This window comes from Poecilia reticulata, chromosome 20 (genome assembly GCF_904066995.2).
Source record: "Poecilia reticulata chromosome 20, P_reticulata-male-v2, whole genome shotgun sequence".
Classification (NCBI taxonomy): Eukaryota; Metazoa; Chordata; class Actinopteri; order Cyprinodontiformes; family Poeciliidae; genus Poecilia; species Poecilia reticulata.
In genome coordinates this window covers 14,895,423-14,918,741 of record NC_088849.1, presented here as the reverse complement: position 1 = coordinate 14,918,741, position 23,319 = coordinate 14,895,423, and the positions used below count along the sequence as shown (strand labels likewise).

The 23,319-nt window shown below is 39.4% G+C and overlaps 2 protein-coding genes across 4 annotated transcripts; both read left to right on the top strand.

The window, feature by feature from the left end:
- Positions 1–354: 354 nt before the first annotated feature.
- On the top strand, positions 355–9,918 carry atp6v1ab (ATPase H+ transporting V1 subunit Ab). 2 transcript variants are annotated; one of them, XM_008396319.3, is made up of 15 exons: positions 355–505; positions 3,126–3,231; positions 3,537–3,665; positions 4,135–4,349; positions 4,423–4,560; positions 4,640–4,791; positions 4,874–5,036; positions 5,124–5,232; positions 5,668–5,790; positions 6,366–6,480; positions 7,329–7,392; positions 7,494–7,697; positions 7,791–7,885; positions 7,982–8,153; positions 9,220–9,918. In XM_008396319.3, exons 2-15 carry the CDS (start codon positions 3,150–3,152, stop codon positions 9,310–9,312), a joined length of 1,854 nt encoding a protein of 617 aa, XP_008394541.1. In that variant the 5' UTR covers positions 355–505; positions 3,126–3,149; the 3' UTR covers positions 9,313–9,918. The 2 variants fall into 2 exon arrangements, with proteins under 2 accessions (XP_008394541.1, XP_008394542.1); XM_008396320.3 differs by lacking the exon at positions 355–505 and adding an exon at positions 2,604–2,778.
- Positions 9,919–10,092: 174 nt separating this feature from the next.
- Positions 10,093–22,733, top strand: gramd1c (GRAM domain containing 1c). Of its 2 annotated transcripts, none has more exons than XM_008396322.3 (18): positions 10,093–10,477; positions 11,721–11,829; positions 12,128–12,251; positions 12,492–12,592; positions 14,141–14,236; positions 14,339–14,419; positions 16,245–16,363; positions 17,090–17,252; positions 17,332–17,488; positions 17,576–17,719; positions 17,803–17,921; positions 18,007–18,149; positions 18,236–18,339; positions 19,580–19,744; positions 20,096–20,162; positions 20,362–20,481; positions 20,786–20,891; positions 21,720–22,733. In XM_008396322.3, exons 2-18 carry the CDS (start codon positions 11,734–11,736, stop codon positions 21,786–21,788), a joined length of 1,974 nt encoding a protein of 657 aa, XP_008394544.1. In that variant the 5' UTR covers positions 10,093–10,477; positions 11,721–11,733; the 3' UTR covers positions 21,789–22,733. The 2 variants fall into 2 exon arrangements, with proteins under 2 accessions (XP_008394544.1, XP_008394543.1); XM_008396321.3 differs by having other exon boundaries at positions 11,718–11,829.
- The last annotated feature ends 586 nt before the right edge of the window (positions 22,734–23,319 follow it).

Sequence of the window (23,319 nt, the reverse complement as noted above, 5' to 3'; positions counted from 1 at the left end):
TAAACTCATAATTTTATTATGTGCAGAAATGAACTTCCACAGTCGCTCACCGTTTGAAGAGCGTTGGCCCTGTGCCGTTCATGGCTGATTCGACTTGGTGTTTCAGTTCATAAAATGAACAATTGTAGCCAGATCCCGTCTAAGGAACTGGGTTTTTCTCTCAATAATATATGTTTTTTTGTGTAAAAAATTACAAATAAAAGATACAACTTTGTTCAATCAAAGCATCTAAAAGCATTAGTGAATGAAAAAGCGCGTAGATACCAAAATATCCGGCCTTGGTTGTAAGTTGAACCAAATAACCTGGATCTCAAAAAAGATACGTAATTCCCATCACTTGCATGGGGGTGGATCCAAAATGGCGGTAGTTACCAGGGCCTTATAGTTAAAAAAACTAAAAGGCGAGTGAATGAAGTCAGCTGACCTCAGCCTGCCGTCACGCACCACAGTAGCCAGCTTTTTTCCTTCGAGTCAAGACATTTAACGACCACTTCACGATCAGACGGTAACAAAATCTATATATTTATACTGGCTTCAGTGGTTTTGTTATTTGTAACAAATAAGGTTTGTTGTGCTCGGGTGTTAAAATGAAACCGCTTAGCTTTGTAGCTACAAAACGATAGGGGTAGCAGTTTTTTCTGAACCAGGCCGACAGAGGCGTCTTATTATTTAATATGATACTAAATTATAGTTACATTCTAGTTAACGTTGGTTTTAATGTAACGAACCAAGTTCATTTCAGAGACATTCTTATTTTTGATTTCACGACTGGATTATATCCGCTCCCTGCAGTGCAAATAAATATAGACAGTCATTTCGAGGAAACCTGTCCGACATCCCTGTAGTCAGATTCAAAGCTCAAATCTAAACTCGATCTCGATCTAAAGCATCAGATTGACACTATTTTTCTAAGCATTAACATCTCTGCTGTTTACACAGGAGTCTGGTTTGATATAATGAAATCATGGATCATCGGAGTTAGCTATCTTACAGGGTTTTGCACGTAACATCACCATGTTAAAATGTTCTGCGTGACTATCACGCATATATGTAACAAACATGAGCTTATTTTGTCCCTGTCTCTTGCCTTGAGACAGAAAATACGATCTATACTTTATCTCTGCCTTTTTAACAAGAGGGCCCCTTTTTCCAAATACAAAATTGGACAACAGGAGACATTTTCCTCTTGTCACAGACAATTATTGTTTATCCATCTCATTGTGGATAATGATCATTTTGTGTAGATCAAGTGTTGTCAGGAGTTTCCCCACAGCTAAAAAAATGTACTTCCCAGTCTGACACTATGCTCATTTTCCACTTCCTTAAAAGAGAGTGGGAAGCCAGTCATGTGCCAGAATCATATGATCAAGTGAAGGTTGAAGTCTTGTTTCATAGATCGTATGTCTAAAGTTTATGAGAAAATGGTTTGACTAGTGTTGTTTTATCGGCATTTATAATTCAGAATTTGTAATTCATTTGTAAAGACTGGTGAGTTGAATGACAGCCACTATAAAAAGGTTATTACAAGGTTTGCGACAAGGCTATATGCCACGTAATGTAAATGTGGCCAAAAGGTCCTTCAATAGAGACTTTAATACTATTTTAAATGTAGATCTACATTTACAACGAAATACTTTATTTGTACAGTGTGTCTTTAGGGCTCTGACGGGAATGAGTATCATGTCTTCCTGAATGCACCAATATAAATTTACTAAAATATACAGTCACTGGTCGTTTTTTTTCTTTTTTCTGTTCTTTGCTAGTATCATATTTGATCCCTTTTTGCCTTCAGAACTGCTGAAAATGTTTTGTCTTTTTGGTCCATATTGACATGGCAACGTCACACAATTCCTCCACATTTAGTAATCCAAATCTCCCATTTCACCACATCCCAAAGTTGCTCTGCTTGATTAAAATCTGACCAGACAGTTAAATTATTTTCATGTCCAATAAATCATCTCTGTGATGTGGCACATTATCTTCCTGGAAGTAACCGTCATGCAACTGATTTGTTTATCTCTGTCTTGCATGCCATTCTGTGGATGCCCGAGAGATAGTTCAGTGTGAAAAGCAGTCTCTGAAATACTCGGACCAGCTCTCCTGGCACCAATAATCATGCTGTTATCAGTCTCATTTCTTCCCCTTTCCGACGCTCCATTTTAACCTGAGCTCGTAAAGATGCCTAAATGCATTAAGCAGCTGCCTTGTCAGTCTTCTGTTTGAATATGCTCATCCAACTGCTGTGTTTTCTCTTCTTTTGTGCTCTAAACCAGTCATGCAGTCGAAAAAATAAATGAAGAAATCAGATGATTTAATACTGTATGTTTGCATTGTTTTTCTATTTAAGCAGAGGCTCTCTCGTACAGTATTTGTTGGAATACTGGTAGAAATATTTTCAACATAGATCGACTCTGTTAATGGGCTCCATTTCAGTTTAAGCTAGACCAAATGTAAAACTTAGCTGATTAGCATCGTTGGATGTAAGTTTTTATTTTGTTGTGCAGTTTATTTCTACTAGAAATCAGAGAAACAGAGCGTCTCCCTTGGTTTGATTCTTGCAGTACTTCCGCTGGCCTTTTGGTGGCGCTGCTTTACTCATGCCCAGATGGTTGGAGCAGCCAGGCGTAAGCAGGAAGATAGATGTGTACATCAGTAAGAAGGGCATAAAAGGACACAGGGAGAGCATCAGCCATTGGATGCAGAAAATTGCACTTTCTTGTAATGCCTACTTGCTTTGAGACGGACTAATTCATGCATTAGTTTGTTGTAAATCTGAAGGTAACTGGAGTCGGCTGCATTGGGGGATGGGTTTTGTCACGACTGCTGACAGCTTGGGCTGCTGCTGCTGCTGCTTTGCTGTACAGTTTGTGCAGCAAAGGATTTAACCATTAATGTTGTCTATGGAATTTTGGAAATGATACAAATGTGAAAAGAGACTCTTAATAGCTCTATTTTAAATATATGTACTGTTTTGAATGTTATTGTACTCAGATGATGGATGATTTTATTACTGTAGTTCTCTGACGGTCAGCATCTGTTTTTGTTTTGGCAGAATGAATTTAATCAATAGATTTGTAATTCATTTTTATGTGTTTTTTTTCTCTCCTGTTGTCTATTCTGGTCAGGTCTCGGGATACTAACCAGTGAAGATGGACATGTCCAAGCTGCCCAAGATCAGGGATGAGGAGCGAGAGAGCCAGTTTGGATATGTTCATGGCGTCTCTGGACCAGGTCGGCCACCATGGGCTCACATATACACAGATTCATTTATAAAGAAAGATTTAGTCACATTTGAGTTGCAGCCTCTATCGAGTGCAGTCCAAAAAGCTTAAATATCTCTTGTGTTCTCCAGAGAGCAAACCTTTTATTACTTTCTTTCTGTCACTCCACATTTGCTAAAAGCAAAACCAAAAGTTATTGTATACACAAATTTCCCTACGTAAAACTTTTGATCGCCGCTGCTCCTCCAGAGTTGAGGCACTTGTCTGATTTCTTTTAGTTATAAAGATAATATTTTTCTCTTGATTGCATTTCAGTGGTGACGGCCACGGCCATGGCAGGAGCAGCCATGTATGAGCTGGTTCGTGTCGGTCACAGTGAGCTGGTGGGGGAGATCATCAGGCTGGAGGGAGACATGGCCACCATCCAGGTCTACGAGGAGACGTGTATCCTTACTCTTTGCCTATGTTGATTAATCAAATTGTTGGTGTTTGACAATTTCATTCCTGGGAAACTAGGATGTTTGTCACCTATGTATTCTGTGGATTTCCATTGTTCACAGTGATATTAACACCCCCAAGGCTGCAATTTTGTTTGACAAGCGTGTTTTACAGGTTCTATTTATTTGAACGTTGAATTCCTGTTAACTCAACAACAGAGAATTAGGGCTAGGTTAATACATAATTCTTTTTTATTGAAATAAAAGACACTTTTTGATTTTTTTTTTTTTTGTTCATATAAAGAAAGCGAGAAAAAAATGATTAAAATTGGATCTGGTATGAACTAATGAGAGATGTTATTTTTAAGCCATATCGTGCAGCAATATTTAAAGGTTGCACGATTGTGTCAAAGACTTTATTTTGGACACAGATGTTCATTCTTACCACTGGTGGGTTTTTCTGAGTGAAAATTCAGCTGGCGTGTCGGTGGGAGACCCTGTGCTGCGAACAGGAAAGCCCCTCTCCGTCGAGTTGGGTCCAGGTATAATGGGCTCCATCTTTGATGGTATTCAGCGACCCTTAAAGGACATCAATGACCTCACACAGAGCATCTACATCCCCAGAGGAGTCAACATCGGCGCCCTCAACCGAGACCTGAAGTGGGAGTTTTCTCCCGGCAAGAGCCTGCGAGTATGTCTGTCGTCTTGAGATCCTTTAAATGAGGTATCTGTTCTGTATTGATCTTCCCTTGTCTTAACATCAGGTTGGGAGTCATATCACAGGAGGGGACATCTACGGCATGGTCTATGAGAACTCTCTTATCAAGCACAAAATCATGCTTCCTCCCAAGAACAGAGGCACTGTGACCTATGTGGCTCCACCTGGAAACTATGACATCTCTGTAAGTTCGGCAAATCAGCTCTTCACCTCGCATCCGTTGGGCCTCGCTTTGGGTTAACTTTCTGTCCCTTTTCTATCAGGATGTGGTGATGGAGCTGGAGTTTGAGGGTGTGAAGGAGAAGTTTACCATGGTGCAGGTGTGGCCTGTCAGACAGGTCAGGCCTGTCACAGAGAAGCTACCTGCCAATCACCCACTGCTGACCGGACAGAGGGTGCTGGACGCCCTTTTCCCGTAAGCTTCGCGTCCTCTCTCAAAGGATTGAAGGTGTTCTGAAGATGTTCTCTTAATCCAACTCTTCTCTTCCTGTATGAAGATGCGTGCAAGGAGGAACCACAGCCATCCCCGGAGCTTTTGGCTGTGGAAAAACCGTCATCTCTCAGTCTCTGTCCAAGTATTCCAACAGCGACGTCATCATCTACGTAGGCTGCGGGGAGCGCGGTAACGAGATGTCAGAAGTACTGCGAGACTTCCCCGAGGTGATTCCAGGGGTTTTATCAAGATGTCTTTTTGAAAGCAAGTTAGCTTAATGCTCGATGGAACTGACAGTATTGTCTGATCATCAGCTAACGATGGAGGTGGATGGAAAGACGGAGAGCATCATGAAGAGAACGGCGCTGGTGGCCAACACCTCCAACATGCCTGTAGCTGCCAGAGAGGCCTCCATCTACACAGGTGAAGCCTACAACAACACTGCGTCACCAATTCATACTGTGCACCGCAAGATTATCCGTACCTATTTTGAACTTGTCTTACTGCTTTATGTGGAAGAGAGTAACACAAAAAAGAAGGTTGTTGAGACCATTAATGGACAAACGGTTGTAATAATATCAAGGGACTCAGCAGACACTGAACTTAAATACTATTTAAAAACTAGTGTTTTGTTCCACTTTAAAATTATGACAGCAATTTAAAAGTGGAAACCACAGACCGACTATTTTGTGTTGGTTTCATTAAAACACACTAAAGTTTGTGGCTGCATTATGGCAACAACAGGCTTGGATATTTATGCAAGGCACCCTAAACGCTGGGAGCAATTGCACAATGACTATTTTTTTGTTTTGTTTTGTTTTTGTTACTTTTGAGCACATAATTAATCTGTTTCTGCAGGAATCACGTTGTCCGAGTACTTCAGGGACATGGGATACAACGTGAGCATGATGGCCGACTCCACCTCACGTTGGGCCGAGGCTCTTAGGGAGATTTCTGGACGTTTGGCAGAAATGCCTGCTGGTAAGTTTGGAGACTTACCAGCTCTCTTAATGTGGTTAGGCACAAAAATCCACGCAAACGTTCAAAAGCAACACAAATGTAAAGCATCAGAGTTCGTTCTGGACTAAGGTGGACTAAAAATCACCTTCTATGCAGATAACTAGCTTAGTTTTGCTAAAAGACATAATTCTGGCATTTTGTGTCTGTTAAAGGAAGGAACATTTCCACTATCACAATGTGTTGTAGTGTTTAATATGAGAACCACCAGCTAAAAATCTGTTACTGTGAAACAGACCTCTGTCAATGAAATTATGAAATTCTAGTTTTCACTTCCCCATATTTAACTTCTCAAACGAAGCATGTGGTGGATCTTTCCCTAAAGAGTCAGCCATGTAAATTTATCAGCTGCAGCTGCTGCACTTTCGGTCTCTTTGCGGAGTTTACTCCTCACGCTTTTTGCTTTTGATTTATGAATAGCTTGTTAGATTAAGCAGAGAGTGGAGCGTTGCACCGTTCCATTTCAGTATTTGAACCTGAATAGAAGAAAAGTAGGGCAATTCTCAGCATGCAGCTGTAACCTCTGTTTCCACCCTCAGACAGTGGATATCCGGCCTACCTGGGCGCCCGACTCGCCTCCTTCTACGAGCGTGCAGGAAGAGTAAAGTGTCTGGGCAACCCGGAGAGGGAGGGCAGCGTCAGTATTGTTGGAGCGTGAGTACAACTTTGCGTCACTAGAAGGAGACAAAGTTTCCTATACAATCTGCAAGAGCATGGAATTGAAATGAAAGTATTTTTCAGGTCTATGGATGTAAATGCAAAATTTATATTTGTATTTCCACACATTATTCCCCATCCAATACTCTATTCTGTTCTAATCTACTCTGCCTTATTCATGGCCTTTTTTTCTTTGTTTTTTGTTCTGTCAGTCTTCACACTCTCATGCCCTTGCTTTCATTCCTTTCCCTGTATCTTGTGTTCTTTCTTTTACCACTCTTCTTGTCTTCCTTACTTATATACATCCATCTTCCTGATGGCTTATTTCTATTTCTACCTTTTTGCCTAATTGTCTTTCTTGTGTCCTTTCTACTTTCCTTATAACTTGCATCCTTTGTTTCCGTGTGTCCTTCCTTTCCTTATATAGTTCAACACTTGTCATTATTTCTTTTTCTTTTCTTCCTTAGTTGTGTCCCACATCTTAATTTGCATATTGGCTACCTCCCTTTTTTCTGTCCTAGGGTCTTGCATCCTTTCTACTGTCCATTGTTTTGTCCTTACTTCCATCATTCCTTCATTGTGTCCTAGTTCACTTTCTTCCCTGCGTCCTTTATTTCTATCTGTCTTCAGTCTCTCCATCTTTATTTTGTGCTGATATTAGATTCAAACTCTGCTTTTTACATACCTGCCATAAATTCGTCATGGAAGGTTTCTTTTTAAACTTTGAAATTAACATAAAAATGCTGGGCATTCTGAGAAGTAGATGAAAGTATGGGAAAGTATGGACATCATCCCTATTTGTTGTGGAAGATAGTAGTTTAATAAATCGTTTGCTCTGTTCTCAGTGTATCACCCCCTGGTGGCGATTTCTCTGATCCCGTTACTTCAGCCACGCTTGGTATTGTGCAGGTAAGCAGTAACGCTCTCGTCCTTCTGTCCATCTTCTCAAACGCACCCGCTCTATCAGTGGTAGATGCTTCACCGAGTACGTGGGTCATCCCCCTCCTCAGGTGTTCTGGGGTCTGGATAAGAAGCTGGCTCAGAGGAAGCACTTCCCCTCCGTCAACTGGCTGATCAGCTACAGTAAATACACTCGCGCCCTGGACGAATATTACGACAAGCACTTCCCAGAGTTCGTTCCGCTGCGTACCAAAGCAAAGGAGATCCTGCAGGAGGAAGAAGACCTGGCTGAGATTGTGCAGCTTGTCGGAAAGGTAAGTCCACAAAATATATTCCGCTTTTGCTTGTCGAAGCACCTAAATTATGTGCCGTTCACTATGAATTAAAGATGAATTTCCTTTTGATAGGCTTCATTGGCAGAAACTGATAAAATCACTCTAGAAGTGGCCAAACTGCTTAAAGATGACTTCCTTCAGCAGAACGGTTACACCCCATATGACAGGTAAAACACCACCCTGGGGGAATTGTCTACTTGGCACTGCCTTTATCACACTGTAAAAGAACCATTATAAATAATAATAATAATTTACTTCCTCAGGTTCTGCCCCTTCTACAAGACGGTGGGCATTCTGTCCAACACGATAGCTTTTTATGACATGGCCCGGCATGCGGTGGAGACCACAGCCCAGAGCGACAACAAGATCACCTGGGCCATGATCAGGGAGCACATGGGAGAAATCCTCTACAAGATTAGCTCCATGAAGTTCAAGGTGAATTTGGGTTCGCTGTGAAGGTTTATGGGTGTTGCATATATTTAAAGTGAATGTTCGAATAGGGCTGGACAATAAGGACTAAACATAAAATCTCAAATTTCTATTTATTTATTTTTTATTTCATACCGGATACAATATCTGAATTTAATAGATCTGGTTTTGTTTTTTTTTTGTTTTTTTATTTTCTAAAAAAGAAATTACAAATGACATAAAATATATATTTTTTAAATGGCTTTTATTTCAATCATTCGGTCTGTGAGATGAATTACAGTATATTATGGCTGGGCTACGAGAATGTTTGTTTTAAGGAGAATATGGTCATAGTATTAGCAAAATATGGAATTTTACCATAAAAAAAAACACTTTAAATTACCAGAAGGAATTTATTTTAATGAGAAAAATGGTTTATCCGGATTTGACATGACCACGTCAGTTCATGTTGCTCTTTCTTTGAAATAGACACAGTTTTTTTGCGTGTTCATTTAAAAGTCCTCCTCCTACTGATAATAATTTGATGGTCATGTGTGAAAGATTAAGCATTATCTATAAGACTTATACCAAAGAATAACTAATGTAGATTCTCAACATTCCTCAGTTTATTTTTCGTTATTGGTGTCTCGTAAAATTACTGCTTCTTTCTCCTAATATCACAACTGTATTCTTGTAATATTTTAATATTTTGACTTTATTTTTGTAATTAGAAAAAAAATCTAATTTCGGTCTAATTCTGCATCAAAGAGTTGGCCTGAATTCAAAGTCCAGATAAATACAAGCTGTAAAACATGTTTGTCAAACAAGATGGTTGGCATTGAGTGTGGTGACATCACTCTGAACTATGGAAACCCAAGGACAGCATTGGTGGGAAAAAAAAAATAAAAAATTCCAGATTTCCCAAAAATTAAATAATCAAAAACCAAAAATTCGATTAAATCAATTCGAGGGTTTTCATTTGAAAGTGAATGTAAAACAGAGAGATTGTAGCTACTAGATTGAAATTTATTTGAGCCCTAATTCTCACTGTTTGATTGGATTTCTGTGTGTGTGTGTGTGCGTGTGTTTGCAGGACCCGGTTAAGGACGGCGAGACCAAGATTAAGGCTGAGTACGCGCAGCTTTTGGAGGACATGCAGAACGCCTTCCGCACGTTGGAGGAATAGGCTCACGCTGCCCTTCCAGTCTTTCCATCTCTACTCCTCCACCGCTGAGCACATTCCACCTCCGTGTATTCCCAGACATCGTGTGCTTCCCCTGTGATCCTCTGTGGGTGAACGTGCGAGTGTGTGTGTGTGTGCGCGTGTGTGAGACTTATTGTGGAGGGGGAAAAAAGAGAAAGATGTACTGTATTCATTATTTGTCGCCTCATACAGGCGTACTCTGGATCCTCTGCATGGTCACCGACTATGTGTGTGTGTGTGCGCGCGTATGTGAATGTGTTAAATATGTGTGCGTTCCTTTTTTTTGTTTTGTTTACATGATTTCTGTGTAGCTGTGTTGCTTTTCCTGAAGATATTTTCAGTTAATGTGTTGTAATTCAGACCATCTGTACAGAAGAGTATTGAATATAAATTTAAGAAGATCAGTCTATTTATTGCCAGCATTTCTTCTGTTGTTTTTGCTGCTGTATTATTTTTTTTTTTTAATTTTGTTGACGTTTTTATGGTTGTATTTCAGGCTGTGTAGTGCTGTGTACTTTGCTGCGTGAAAGTCCAACTGTTTCATCATAATACTCTCAAAGAATTAAATCATTGTGGGGAAAAAAAAAAGGTGTTGAGTGTTTTGTTCAACCTCATTGTGTGTATCTATGCAGTTAAACTGGTATTTCTGCATGACTGGAACGTCAACTCTATGGCAGCAGCAAAGCAAAGACTTTTTTTTTTTAAACATAGAGCTGATTCTATTCATAATTAAATCAGATCAACTTAAGGTGTGTACTGCAATTAGATTTTTAAATACAAACACGGATGTCTGTAATTTCCAAATTATTTTTTAAGAAATCACTTAAATCAACTCTGACTTGCTCTTAAAATTGGGCATAATTTCCGAAACCACAAACACCTGGTTATATAGCAATCACCCTGCTTTCCTAGAGGACTAGTTAATAAAAGGTTTGGATCCCAACTAGCTGATTTAAAGCGTCATCAGCGAGACGTCAACTCCCACAAGGCGTTTCTTCCTCTCCCGGCTGGATGAGACGCACCTGCTGAAGCGGCAAGCAGAAGGAGGAGCACATTTGACTCAACCTCAGAGGTTTCAGAACCAAACAAATCTACTTTTGAAACCTCGGCCAGACAGAACCGGAACCCTGGGTCCTCTCCGTGTTAGGTAAGTGACCGATGGATGCAGGTCTGGCGTGAATAACCCACAAGTAGGCACTTAGAGGTGAAGGGGAACGGCGGGCGACTTTTATCTTGATTGACATGCCTACAGATCAGCTGATGATGGCTGTTATCGGAGAAAACGGCTGCTTTGTATTTTGACTCTGATTTGTTGGGTTTAACTTTGCTGTGGTGTGGAAAGGTGATGAAGTTGTTTATTCAGAAGCGGAATTAAACCCGTCCTATGTATAGATCTCCAGACAAACCAGTTTTTGTTTGAATGATACTGACTTCTGTAGCTTCTTTGAATAGCTCTGGCGCATTACGATTTTTCCTCTTGACCTTTAAAATTTAGATTTCCTGACCGCTTTGGCACTTTTGAAGACAAACTTATTTTGATCAGTCGAACTTTAATGTTTCTCATTGAAACGTAAGATCAGGCGCTTCAGATTACAGAGTTGAGTGGATTATTTTGTATTAGAATTTTCTCAAACTGAATTTTGGGTTTTCATTAGTTGTCAACTACTTGCATAAAATTAATACAAAGGCCTTAACCCAGGGAGGTTTTGTTGGGCAGTTGCTCAGGGTGTCATTAGAAGGTGTGGGGAGGGGGGGAACGGAAGAATCGCGTAAAGTATATATTTATTTGCACCCTATCAAGGTTTATATTGGTTTAATGCACATGCAGTTAACGGAGCGTTAGGATCCCTTTATGTTGAATAGGTGTATAAGTAGAAGGAAACGTGCATTTATGCTAAATAAAATGGATGAGTAAAAATCACCCAATAATGGACAATATTTTGATATAGTTTGCTGGAGAATCATGACTTAGGCCGGATCTCAATTTGTGGCTGAAAAGAGCTGCTCACAGAAATGTTCATTTGTGCCACCGATTTAATCAGTTCTCCAGTTGAAACCAAGGGTGCCTTCACCATCTAAAAAGTTTGTCAGTTCAATATTATAATTATTTTAAATTCTTGTCTAAAAAGCCAAATTATTTTGGTCTTGTTTTTGTTTATAAAGGCAACCGAGTGGTGAAACATCCACAGTAAAGGGGGAAACTTGTTTCATACGTATTGTAATGTTGTATAGAGGAACCATTCAGAGTAAAAATCTTGTACACCAGTTTTATGTGAAACATTGACATGTCTTGGGGATTTGAATGGTCTATTCTTGACTATTTTTATAGCTTTCCATTCTGTTACTGTATTGTCTTTAAGTGTAAACCTGGATATTTCTGTTCTAAGCAGCCCAGCAGAGCTGATGGACCAGCTTTCCAACCGGTCAGGAGTGGGCAGTGACGATATCACGGATGAAACGGGATCCCTGCTGGACGTCCAGTTGAGCTCGGATGAAGATGTAAGGAAAATTTCAAACAAACAAGAACCTGAAGCATGGACCTGAAAATCTTCAAAATCGTTACACATGACTCCTCCTCAGATTGACTTTAATCATGAGGACAAAGGTTGCTTAGAATAATAAACTAACAATATTATACATGCAAAGAAGATCTTTCACTGCCATCTAGTGGTTCGGATGCAGTATTGCACTATTTTCAACTGCATCATCCATTTCATACACAGACGCAGAAGAAATGTTCTGAAACTTTGAGTTTTAAATTTATTTGAACCTGTAATCTTCCCATTTCCCACAACAGAGCTCCGATGCTCTGGGCCCATGTCTCGCTGTGCCTCAGTCTCCTCTGCCAAGCTACAAACAGAGGGTGGAGGAGTTTAAGAGGCTGTTCAAGGAGCTGCCTGACTCGGAAATACTCATTTTAGGTAAGTTCAGGATGGGGTGGGGGGTATTATTTTAAAAAAAAAAATCATATTTAGGGGCTAATTTTGGTGGGGGGGAAAAAACTTTAATTCTCAAGTTTTGGATAGATTTGCAAATATTTGAGCTGCTAATTCCACAACGTCTTAAAATAAGTTCCTGAGATAAAGCTGAAAGTTTTAAAATAAAACTTCAGGTGTTCTTATTTGTCCGTACTGGGTCTCTGCTGTATGTTTTCTTTTCAGACTATCCCTGTGCCCTCCACCGGGACATCCTCCTTCAGGGACGCCTCTACCTCTCAGAGAACTGGATCTGTTTCTACAGTTATGTGTTTCGTGGAACAAAGGTAATAAGACCGAGGGGGGATAGGACGAGGAACCGGAAATGAGTCTTGACTCTCAATAATGATCGCCAATGTTGTTGTTCTTATCCATAAAAAGAAATTTACAAATGCATTCTTTTTTTTTTCTTTTTTTTTTGAACATGTGAAAAACAGCTGGTACAATGGAAAACATCTTGCGTTCTAACATAATTAATTAAAAAGAGCAGGTTAGTTTCTTTAAAAATGATTTGATAATTAAATTATGATAAATGTAATAACAGAAAGTACAGACAAAGAGTTCTATTTTAGTTTATTTATTAGACTTTATCTGATAAAGTTGAACCAAAGCAGAGAATACCTGCCCCACAGATCATCTGTACAGATTCATAGGGTCACATTTGCTAATCAACATAGTTTATTAGAGCAATGGTTTCAGAAGACTGAATACATCTGGTCTCCAAGCCTGACTTGCTTTCTTAATATCTGGACATCAGCTCTTTAAAAATGTGGATTCGTGACTTGTGGATGTTATTTAACCAATTGTTTGAATTTGTAGCAAATCAACACTAACTCGCAAATGAGAAAACTGAGTTATTTAACAACCAAATATTCTGATCTTTAGTATCATGTCTGGGGGAGGGGGAAAGCCAATATTTTAATAAATGGCACATCTATATACTGACAAATGGGGAGGAATAAATAAATGTTGAATTTACATGGGTCCTGTGCTTATAAGGGAAAGTTGGAGTCGATCCATGTTGAGGGTTACTGTTGTGGACAAATCATGGGATTGCTCAGTGATGAGGAAGTTGTGGAATTGTAGTTGTTTAATTTGACTTGTAGGGTCAAATCGGAGATGGTAAAAGTCTTAAAATATAGGAAAATACAGAAGAAATTTTGACGGGGCCTGTTGCTTGCTGCATGCTTTCTGAATCTGAATCAAAGGTGCTGTGGTTGAGTTGGTCGCAATGTAAATCTGCTTTGATCTTCAAAATATAAAGCGCTTACAGTAACTCGTATTGGGGCATGTCTCTGTTTCAGTTCCATTGAAATAACAAAATGGGTATTATTGTGTCATGTAGGCTTTTTTAAAATTCCCTCTGTCTGAGGTACCATCTCATTTGGGTCAAAGGTCACCGTTATCTATATTTGCTTGTGTTAATCTGATCAGCTGTTTGTTACAATCCACATTACCCTAATATGAGGAAATGGTTATAGAATAACTTGATTTTGGGGAGAATACGTAGCAAATAAAAGCAGAATAAGGCAAAGAAAATGTTTTTTTGTTGTTCTAGAACATTCTGGTTTTATAAAACACCTTGAAAATGAGGAATATTGTTTTTGGTTTACATATTTTAAGATATGTTTATACAAAGCCAATGTTTCCTCTTGGTAAATAAAATTGGTTTTTGGTCAGACTGAGAGAGTCTGACCATTCCAGCAAGAAATGATGGTATGCATTAGTTACACTTGCAGGAAACGTCATGATTCTAAAATGGGTCAAGTTACTCTTCACTTATCAAAGCACTCGCAGGTTTTCATAACATTTCTTTATTTAATATGCATTTACAGATTATACTGTCTCTCAAAGATATAACCACAATGTCCAGAGAGAAAACGGCTCGACTGATCCCCAATGCCATCCAGATCTGCACATGTACCGAGAAGGTATTTGAGCAAAAAAAAAAAAGACCTGATTTAGACCTTCTTTATATAAAACAGAACATAATTTTAAATATATTGTAAATGTTGTTCATCATTCATCCACAGTATTTCTTCGCTTCCTTCTCGGCAAGAGAGAAAAGCTATCAGAGTGTTTTCCGCATATGGCAGAACAGTCTGATGGACAAGGTAAGACTCTTCAGAGGACAGTCGGGCTCCAATAGGAGGAATGACTGCTACTCATTTGCAGTCAATTTTCTACCGTCCAATCTCCTTCCTGAGGACCAGTATGTCCAGTTAGAAGGCAAATATCGGTACGCAGATACAGAAATCTGTTATCTGTGACAAACTGGAAGGTTTTCGCACTAGTTCAACAAAACTGAGTTTTTGTTTACTGTCCTACATGTTGAGGTAAGGTTTGAAGTTTACTCATGGAAGTCATGGATGTAGTTCAAAATGAACCCACAGGATCATAGGCTTTCACCTTTGGCTGGGTTATTGATTAAAGTAACATGGGAAAGCAGGTCTATCTCGTTCCCCCAAAATAGACATGTTTACTTCTGCACTTAAAAACCACAATTTGTACAAAAACTGCAACTGCATATTAGCTAAAGTACTTTTAAGAGGTGGTCTCGGGTAGAAACTTGGTGTGATAGATGGGGGTGAATGGAAACATGTGGAACTCTGAGCCCTAGACTCAGATCTGATTCAGAAAACGGATGTTTTCAGAAAAAAAAATCTGTTTTCTGAAAACAAATACAGTAATACTGTATTTATTACTGTAATATTTATTACTGTAATAAATATTTACTGTATGTATTACAGTAAATAAGACGGATTTTATTTTATATTTTTTATAAAAAAAATGCATTGAAAAACCAAACTTTTTTTTTTTAAGAAACCCAACGTCTTTTTTTTTTTTTTTTTATCACAAGCTTCAATCTACTTTTGACAGCCCAATATGCACGGTGAAGTTTTTTTTTTTTCTCTTCTCAAGGCACTGTAAAATGCAATACGGCTCCATGAAAGTCGGTCAGAATCAAAACTAAGCTGTCAGAACAAAATGTTGGGATCTAAAAATAATTAATAAAATATGACGGAAGTAACTGATAAGTGTGCCTAATTTTATTAGGCGTATCACGGCTGTGAATAAACGGCACAGAGAAGGCATTTTGCACGTGACCTCCTTTGGTATATTATGATCAGCTTTCACAGTGAACTTCAGCCCTTTAATTTGATCTCTGCTGCTGCAGCCCTTTTTTTTTTCTTCCCTGAACGGTCCCCCCCCTCGCAGTGTGGGGACTGCAATCAGGTAAACACCTGTGTAACAACCCGAGTTCATTGACCCCATCTGGGTGTGGCCACGAGATTTGTATCGACAACTAAACGGACTTCGTCGCAGCTCGACGGCAAAGCCTTACTGCTCGGATCTCGGTTTCTCTCTCTGCGCAGAAGAGGAGGGTTTCTATTAAATGTCTAACTGGTGTTTGGGCGGCGCGTCTTTACGGACTTCCTGAATGTGCGCTGGTGCGTTCAGGTCACACGCCTTTCAGAACCCCGTCGGAGCGCACAGCGGCAGGGGGATATGTCCTCTGACAGGTAGGAGAACCCTGACGAACCGGTTTACTGGAACTTTGTGCTTGTTTTCAATGCCTACGCTAAAATAAAGGAATTGTTTTTTCCTTTATTGGGCTGAATGAGCAGATCTGTCTATTTCTAGCTCCTCACGTTTGAAGTTTGTTTTTGTTTTTTTTCCCAAAAAGATATTGGGTAATTCGAGCTTCTTTTGCAGTGAGAACACGGTAATGCAACCTGACTGACCTAGTTGACGGATGATTGTGTTTGTAGGTTGTCACCCATGGAGATAAGACTGCAAATGATTCCTTATGGAGTTCTCCAGGCTATACACCCGCTGCATAATTGCTTGTTTTTGTGTTCGCCTTCTGGTACCAGGAGAATGCAGGAGGAGGAGACCTCTGCATGCTTCTAATTGATGTTTATTTCTTTATTTTAGACTTTGACGTGCCCCGAGCTGTGGCAGATGATCAAACAGCACTATGGCTATGATCTGGGCCTGAACAATGAGGAGATGGAGAGTTTACAGGTGTTAACAGAATCAACGGTGCAGACCAGGTAACTTGGCCTCAGCCCTAGGGACCTTGAAAGTTTTGTGTTTCTTTTTCCCCCCTGACTTTAAAGATACCACAGGGGTTCATTCTTTCTTTGGCTGGCCAACAAATGATGACCTTTAAAACACAGTTTGGGCTATAGATTTAAAAAAATGATAAAAATTAGAAATGCATAAAGCACAAAATATATAAACCTGCATTGTGCGTGTCTGTGTGATGACATCACAACTGATATTAATATTACAGTGACCTTTCACTGATTTCAGGACTCTGAAGCATTCGAGTTTCATCTCAGTAGTTCACGGTTTAGCACCGTATGTTTAAGGCAGTTTGACTCGTCATGGCAAAGCTGAAGAAAAACAGTGAAGATGGCGGCGATTGCCTTCAAAAATTTAACTTGTACGATTCTGTATGTTACTCTGAATTTAACCCGTAAAGGGCGAATGAGCAAAATAACCAGCAACCATTTGATTGCAAAGAGGGAAAAGAAGACCTATGTCTCTGATTCAAGTCTTCATCTTATAATGTCCCTGTGACATAAGATGCCACAAGAGGCAAATATGAGCATGAACTTTCTTTGGGGAAGGCATAGCTTTTATCTTTATTGACAATTTACAAGGGAATGGCTAAATAAATAAAATGGAAAACATAACCATGGCTGTATGTTCTAAAAAGGAAGGTTGATTCTTCAGAAAGGTTTGGTGCCAACTTTAATCTTTTTTTTTTTTAGCCTGCAGCAGAAGTTAATCAGTGTCGCTGATGAAGGTCTCGGGAGACCGGAGCGGCCCAACAGCCTCCGTCTCCCAGTGGTGGAGCATGCTCCGTTGCAGAGCTCCACACCTCAACCAGAGGAGATGCCTTCACCCATGAGCTCACCAAGGACAACCAACACGGTATCATCTTCTTTTCCTACATTACTCAAAAATGTCTTTGCTCATACGATCTTCTTAGAATGCTATTCATTTCCTGCAGGATGAGTCTCGTAACTCCCCGTCCCTACACCGAAGTCCGACTCTTCCATTGGAGCGACACCTCACAGAAAGGCTCTCCAAGCGTTCGACTCAGTCCCTCGACCTCAACGCCAACGAGAACTTGTTGGAGCAAAGCGGCTCAGACACCAATGAAGAAGGTAAGGGGATTTGGATTGTTTCTTTTCTTTTTTTTTTTTTTGTTTTTTTTCGGTTCATTATGTTGCTCTTGTGTTTGCCTCCACCAGTGGAGGATCGAATTGACAAGTCTGAGGAACCGGGGCGACTGTACCTCAACAAGGTTTTCCACATGAGCGCAAGCAAAATGTTTGAGCTGCTCTTCACAGACTCCAGCTTCACTCAAAGGTTTATGAAAATCCGCAGGATAACGAGTAGGACCTTACATCGATTTCTCCCGTATTAAAACGTGCTCATGGAAGCTTTTTAATAAAATTTTCCCATTTTGTGTCTTCAGATCCGAGCTCCACTGCTTGGCAGAAGGACGACTCAGGAAATAACAAGCGGACTTTGAGCTACACTATAACCATCAATAACCCCCTGATTGGGAAGTTCTCCACCGCCACAGAGAACCAGGTGTGGTTCTGTCCGTGTGAATAGTTGACTAGACATGTAAACATGTTTTTTGTTTGACTTATTTGAGCTTCATTTACCTCGCCAGACTCTGTCCAAAGAATCCAGGGAGGGTCAGTATTACCAGGTGGATGCCGTGGTGCACACTCATGACGTCCCCTACCATGATCACTTCTACACACAGAACCGCTACTATATCATACGAGTCTCCAAACGGAAATGTCGACTAAGGTGATGAATTAATTAATTAATGTGCAGACTATTTATTTAAATGTTGGTGGATTTGAACTAAAAGTCTTTTTGTTTTGTTTTGTTAGGGTGTACTCTGATGTGAAGTACAGCAAACCAACATTTGGTCTAATCAAAACCTTCATTACAAAAAACTCCTGGAGTGGCATTGAAGATTATTTTAGACAACTGGGTGAGTTTTTTTGGGACGATCCACAGGCAGAAAAGGGCTTGTCCTTTTTTTTTTGATTTATTTTATGTTTTATCTGATAAGAACAGTTTCTTCCAGCACACATAGAGCACTGCACTGCTGAATCATATTACTGCTGTGTCTGCAGGAAGGGCAAAGAATATCAGGGCCGATATTGCAGTCACTCTTATCAGCTGCTCTGAATGCACGTCACACAAAGCTGGAGCGGCAAACCTTCATTATCATTTATTGTGTGTGAATTAGTCATATCGCTATGGAGAATTAAAAACGATCTGGCAATAGGAACAACACAGTGTTCTGTGCAATCTCGGCTTTGTTTTTGTGCAATAGATAAACACAAAATGGTGTCACTCTGAATGGGGGTGCAGGGGAGAGGCATGGTTTTCACATGCAGACATTTTTTTTGGTAATTTTGTTGCAAAACGGCCTAAAACAACACAAAGCTGTACTTAATAGTCGATGGAAGATGTTTTTTATTTTTTTATTTTGAAAATTCTTGTGTTCAGTTGCACAAGCTGATTCAGATTGAAAATTCATGTTCACTTACGGTCTTCATTAATTTTTTTATTTTCATTTAGATTTGGGTCTGGACTTTGATTTAACCATTTTAACACATTAATACAATTTGATCTAAACTTTTTGATTTGCAACCCTTGCTCTATATTTACTGCTGATGTCCTGCCTCAATCTGAAGCCGGTTGCTGCCTGTATTAGGTTTTATTCCTTTCATTCGTTCTTGTACATGTTTGCTGTGTCCCATGTAATTTACAGCTGTTTACTTATTGATTAACTTCTAGGCAGTTTGTTGCTCTGCTTTCCCCCCCCCCCCATCCATATCCGAGTTGATGTGGATGACTAATGCATGACACAATTTTTATTACATTTCAGTTATGAGTCTCTTTGTGTTGCTCTTTGTCATAGAATTCTTATATGAAGTTTGTGGTTGTAATGTGAACAAGTGTATGTTTGATGTTATGAATCCATGCAAAAGATGGCTGAAGCTAATGATTATGAACATAAAAAAACCTAACAGTTGCAGATAAAACTTCTTGAATCTGTGGATAGTTATTCAAAGTAGTTTAACGGGAATTTTGCCTACAGTCTGCAAAAAAACTTGAACAAGAAACTAGCTCACAATACAGTGGGTAGCAAGGTGGTTCTTCTTTTTAAATAACTTCTTAGGCCAACTTTCCTTTTCTATATGTTTTTCGTGGTGATACAGAAGCTGAACTGCTGGAAGAGGAGGCAGAGATAAACCAAGCAGTTGGAGAGTCTGGAAAAGCTGGGCTCCGCAGGAGGAGGCGAACGTTCAGCCGGACCCTACTGGATCATGGGAAGCCCGGCAAGCAGTCAGGACAGGATCCTGAGCACAGAGATGGAAACATGGGTACTGAAATATTTCTTGAAGACGTAAAATAAAGTTGCCCAACTGTACTTTCTTTACCATATAGGTTGGTATAACCATGTAGTGTTTTGCATGACAAAGTTGGTGGCAAACTGATGCCATTTGCATACAGTTTCTGAAGAGCGAAGCCAATTTGAAAAAAAATGTAAAATCATTGTAGCTGAAGAATGGGGCAACATTTATGTCACGGTTCTGTTGCAAAACGTTTCCTGTCCCTAGCAGAGCATATCCTGTTGCATTAAACCAGTGCAAAGTTTTCTTCATTCAAAATTCTGCTTATGTCTGTATGCTAAAAAAATAAAATAAGCCTATTTAAATCTTGTTCTCTTGCAGGCCCCATGGATACCACAGGCCCGCAGAGATGGAGCACTACTGCGATAGTTGTTTGCATGAGTGTAATGTAAGTTGATAAGCCAAAAAGGCAGCTGAATATTGTGATTTTTCTATTTTGTTTGAGAGGATATGTGTCTTTCCAGCTCGAGCATGCAAAGTCACTTCTTGTCAAACCTGCGAATGTTGCAACCTTTTGTGTCTGCGTCGATCATCTGATACCACAGTCTTTTGTTCTTGTGACATAAACAGTTTTTTCCTGGTTTCAGTCTGCTGATCCTGATGGTGCTCAATCTGGGCTTGTTTTTCAAGCTGTGGGCCATGGAGGACACGGCTCACCGCATGTACCTCACGACAAAGCATCGGCTCAGGCAGCGGATGGAAACCAGGTTGGATAGCCGGCCTTTCAATCGACATTTTTCTGTGGATATTTGGACAATCAATAGTTGACTAAAACTGAGAAGTGTTGCTTGTGAAGGTGATGCTTATGCAGGAAAACATCAGCGTTATTTTTCTGCATAAGCAGCTCACCTCAGTTCCCTGCACTAATAAGTCTATGTAGATGCTGTCTCAGTGAATATGGTTGAACAGGTGTTGCATCAGCTCTCGTCTAAAGTTACATGCTGTCGAGTTTGCATTCAGTAAGTGCACCTCATTATTGCATGCAGGAAAATAATGGTCTCTTTCTGGCAGCTTTGGATCACAGCATGGTCCCAAGCCATTGCCAGGGTTCAGGACCAATGAGGACATGCAGCTGCTAAAAACTGTCCTGCAGGACTCCATTCTTCTCCTAGAACAAGTAAGAAATTAACTGCTAATGTAACATAAACTAATCACAAATTGCATTGAGATGTTAGATGGTAGACTGACACAGAAGTGTTTACTATAATTGAAAGTGAAATAATGTAAAGGTTTGTTTTTAAATGGAACATGTGCAGAAATCACAGTAGTTGGTAACAAATCTAAAGTAGCCAAGGCATTTCTTTTCCTGCATTTTTTTTTTTTTACTTTAAGGTCAGTCAGATTTAATTGTGAATCTCTGTAAACCTCCATTTTCAAATCTTGCAACAGATTCTGAATTATATTTAGATCTGGAGTTGGACTAGGCCATTCTGCTAGATAAATATGCTCCAGAGCCTTTCTGGCCCCTCCATTGTGACTTACAAAACCAAGTAAGAAATGGTTTTTAATCTTTAAAGGGAATTCGACGTTATGGTTTTAGCAGTTTTGCAACATCAGCATAGAATATCAACAGAAGGAAACCAATGGTACAAGGGTTTTTTAAAAGTAATTTAAATGAGTCATAGCTTCGAAGAATTTAGTGCTTTTATATTTCAAAATGTATTTTCCCATTGTAAAAGTAGGCAGATTCATCGTTATAAAATCTAAAAATAATTTTTAGATCAACTTCCCTGGCTCTCAATGGCCATATGTTTAGTGTTGTTCTGCTGGAGGGTCAGTCTCAAGTCTTTTTGCAATCGTTTTTAGAGTCACTGTGTACTTGGGTCCATCTTCCCATCTCAATTGACTGGCTTTCCTGTCTCTATGTATATCTACTTGTCTCTACATTGACATAAAAACAAGAAACAACTTCTTCACAAACATGGTTGTATGTTTTCCTCCACAGCTCCGTACCTCTCTAGTTGTGCTCCAGCAGAATTTTGCTATGGCCAATCAAACGGCAACTCAGCAGTGACCTCATCCTCGTCCCAACTGCACTGAAAGAAGCTGCGTTCACATCCGTGGTAAAAGGGCAACAGACTCCCTCAGAGGAGGCCTGGTATCCACAGCTTTGTTGCTCCACTGGCGTCCCCTGACTCCAGAAATGCCATGCATTGCCAGAGTTTGCAAGCCAGCACCCAGGATGATTTTTTTTACAATTTTTTTATTATTTTTTTTAACTGAGCTGCTATTGAGGGAAAGATTGTGCAGCAGGTGCAAACTTCTTCAGGGTTCTCTGTTTTTTTTTTTTTTTTTTTTTTTTAAAAAGTGGCATATTATTCCTCCATTTTACCCAGAGATGTACCACTAGTGTAAATATTTATTTTACTTTTGTTTTTAGTGTTGGTATGTGCATTATTTAAGAATTTTAATTTTTGCACAAGTCTTGTGAATATCTCAGAATCTTTTACTCAAAACTGTGACCCAAACTTGAAGGTTTTATTTTAATTTTAGTAAACACAATTTATGTAAATTAAAGGTTTGGCTCAGGTGTTTGGTTTACTGTATACATTTAATTTATATTTCAATGCTCATATCACTGTGTATAATTTAGATTTATTTTCTGCTTTTTTTTTTTTTTTTTTTTTTTTTTAAATCAGTTGTTGGTGATGCACAATACAATTGAGCCAGGTTTATTGTTTACAATGTTTTTATCCTGAATGTTAAAGGAACAGCACAGTGTCATTCTGCTCCTTCACAGCCTGTATTTATATTAAACTATCTGTTCTTTTTACATTAAAAGAATCTATTTTTCCCTTCTGTCTTGTATAGTTATCCCTTCATTTGCAGATGTTAAGTGTTCAAAGGGAAATCAAGCTGGCTGAAGGACTCTTTTTGGACTCTGTGGTATTCTTGAATGCTAGGTGGACTTCATATTGTTCTTAAAATGGGAAAGAATAAATGATTCAATGAAACGGAACCTGATGTCTTTTTTTTTTTTGTTTGTTTTTTTTTTCCCCCCCCCCCCCCCCTCCCATTTCACAGAACCAACACACAGCTGAGTCTTTTAATTATTGACCAGAAGCCTGTGTCCTCTTGGCTAAAGTACATATTGCGCCTTGTGTTTAGTCCTTTTGACTAAACACAATGGAGTACAATAAGGCATCTACAGTAGGCTTGAATTACAGCATATTCCCATTAAACCAGTTAAATGTATTATCCTTACTAGAATGTGGATTGAGGCTTATTGTTCATCATGAAGGGGAATTACAAACATGAGTAAAAGTGCGTTTATTACTGAAAGAAACCTTTTCAGGTGGACTGCATAGATGCATTTAGTTTTTTAGTTTTTTTTTTTTTACATGCTTTTTGTTGAGCTAAAGCTTCTAGGCTTAACGTCTTAGCTGAGATTGTCACAATTGTATATTTTTGGCTGACTTTAGTCCATTGCCTGAATTTATTTACAATTGGGAAAGAAGAAATGGTTATAGTCAAAGTAGTTATTTGAATAACATGTTTCGGCTGCATCAGGCAATAGATGGCAGCAAAATGCTTTTGAATGACTA

What these genes read in the sequence shown, in the direction of transcription:
- atp6v1ab (XM_008396319.3), top strand. Translation starts at nt 3,150, where the DNA reads ATGGACATGTCCAAGCTGCCCAAGATCAGGGATGAGGAGCGAGAGAGC. An exon ending in TCATGGCGTCTCTGGACCAG is followed by an intron (nt 3,232 to 3,536) that starts GTCGGCCACCAT and finishes ATTGCATTTCAG; the next exon opens with TGGTGACGGCCACGGCCATG. An exon ending in CCAGGTCTACGAGGAGACGT is followed by an intron (nt 3,666 to 4,134) that starts GTATCCTTACTC and finishes GTGAAAATTCAG; the next exon opens with CTGGCGTGTCGGTGGGAGAC.
- gramd1c (XM_008396322.3), top strand. Translation starts at nt 11,734, where the DNA reads ATGGACCAGCTTTCCAACCGGTCAGGAGTGGGCAGTGACGATATCACG. An exon ending in GAATCAACGGTGCAGACCAG is followed by an intron (nt 16,364 to 17,089) that starts GTAACTTGGCCT and finishes TTTTTTTTTTAG; the next exon opens with CCTGCAGCAGAAGTTAATCA. An exon ending in GTTGTTTGCATGAGTGTAAT is followed by an intron (nt 20,163 to 20,361) that starts GTAAGTTGATAA and finishes TCCTGGTTTCAG; the next exon opens with TCTGCTGATCCTGATGGTGC.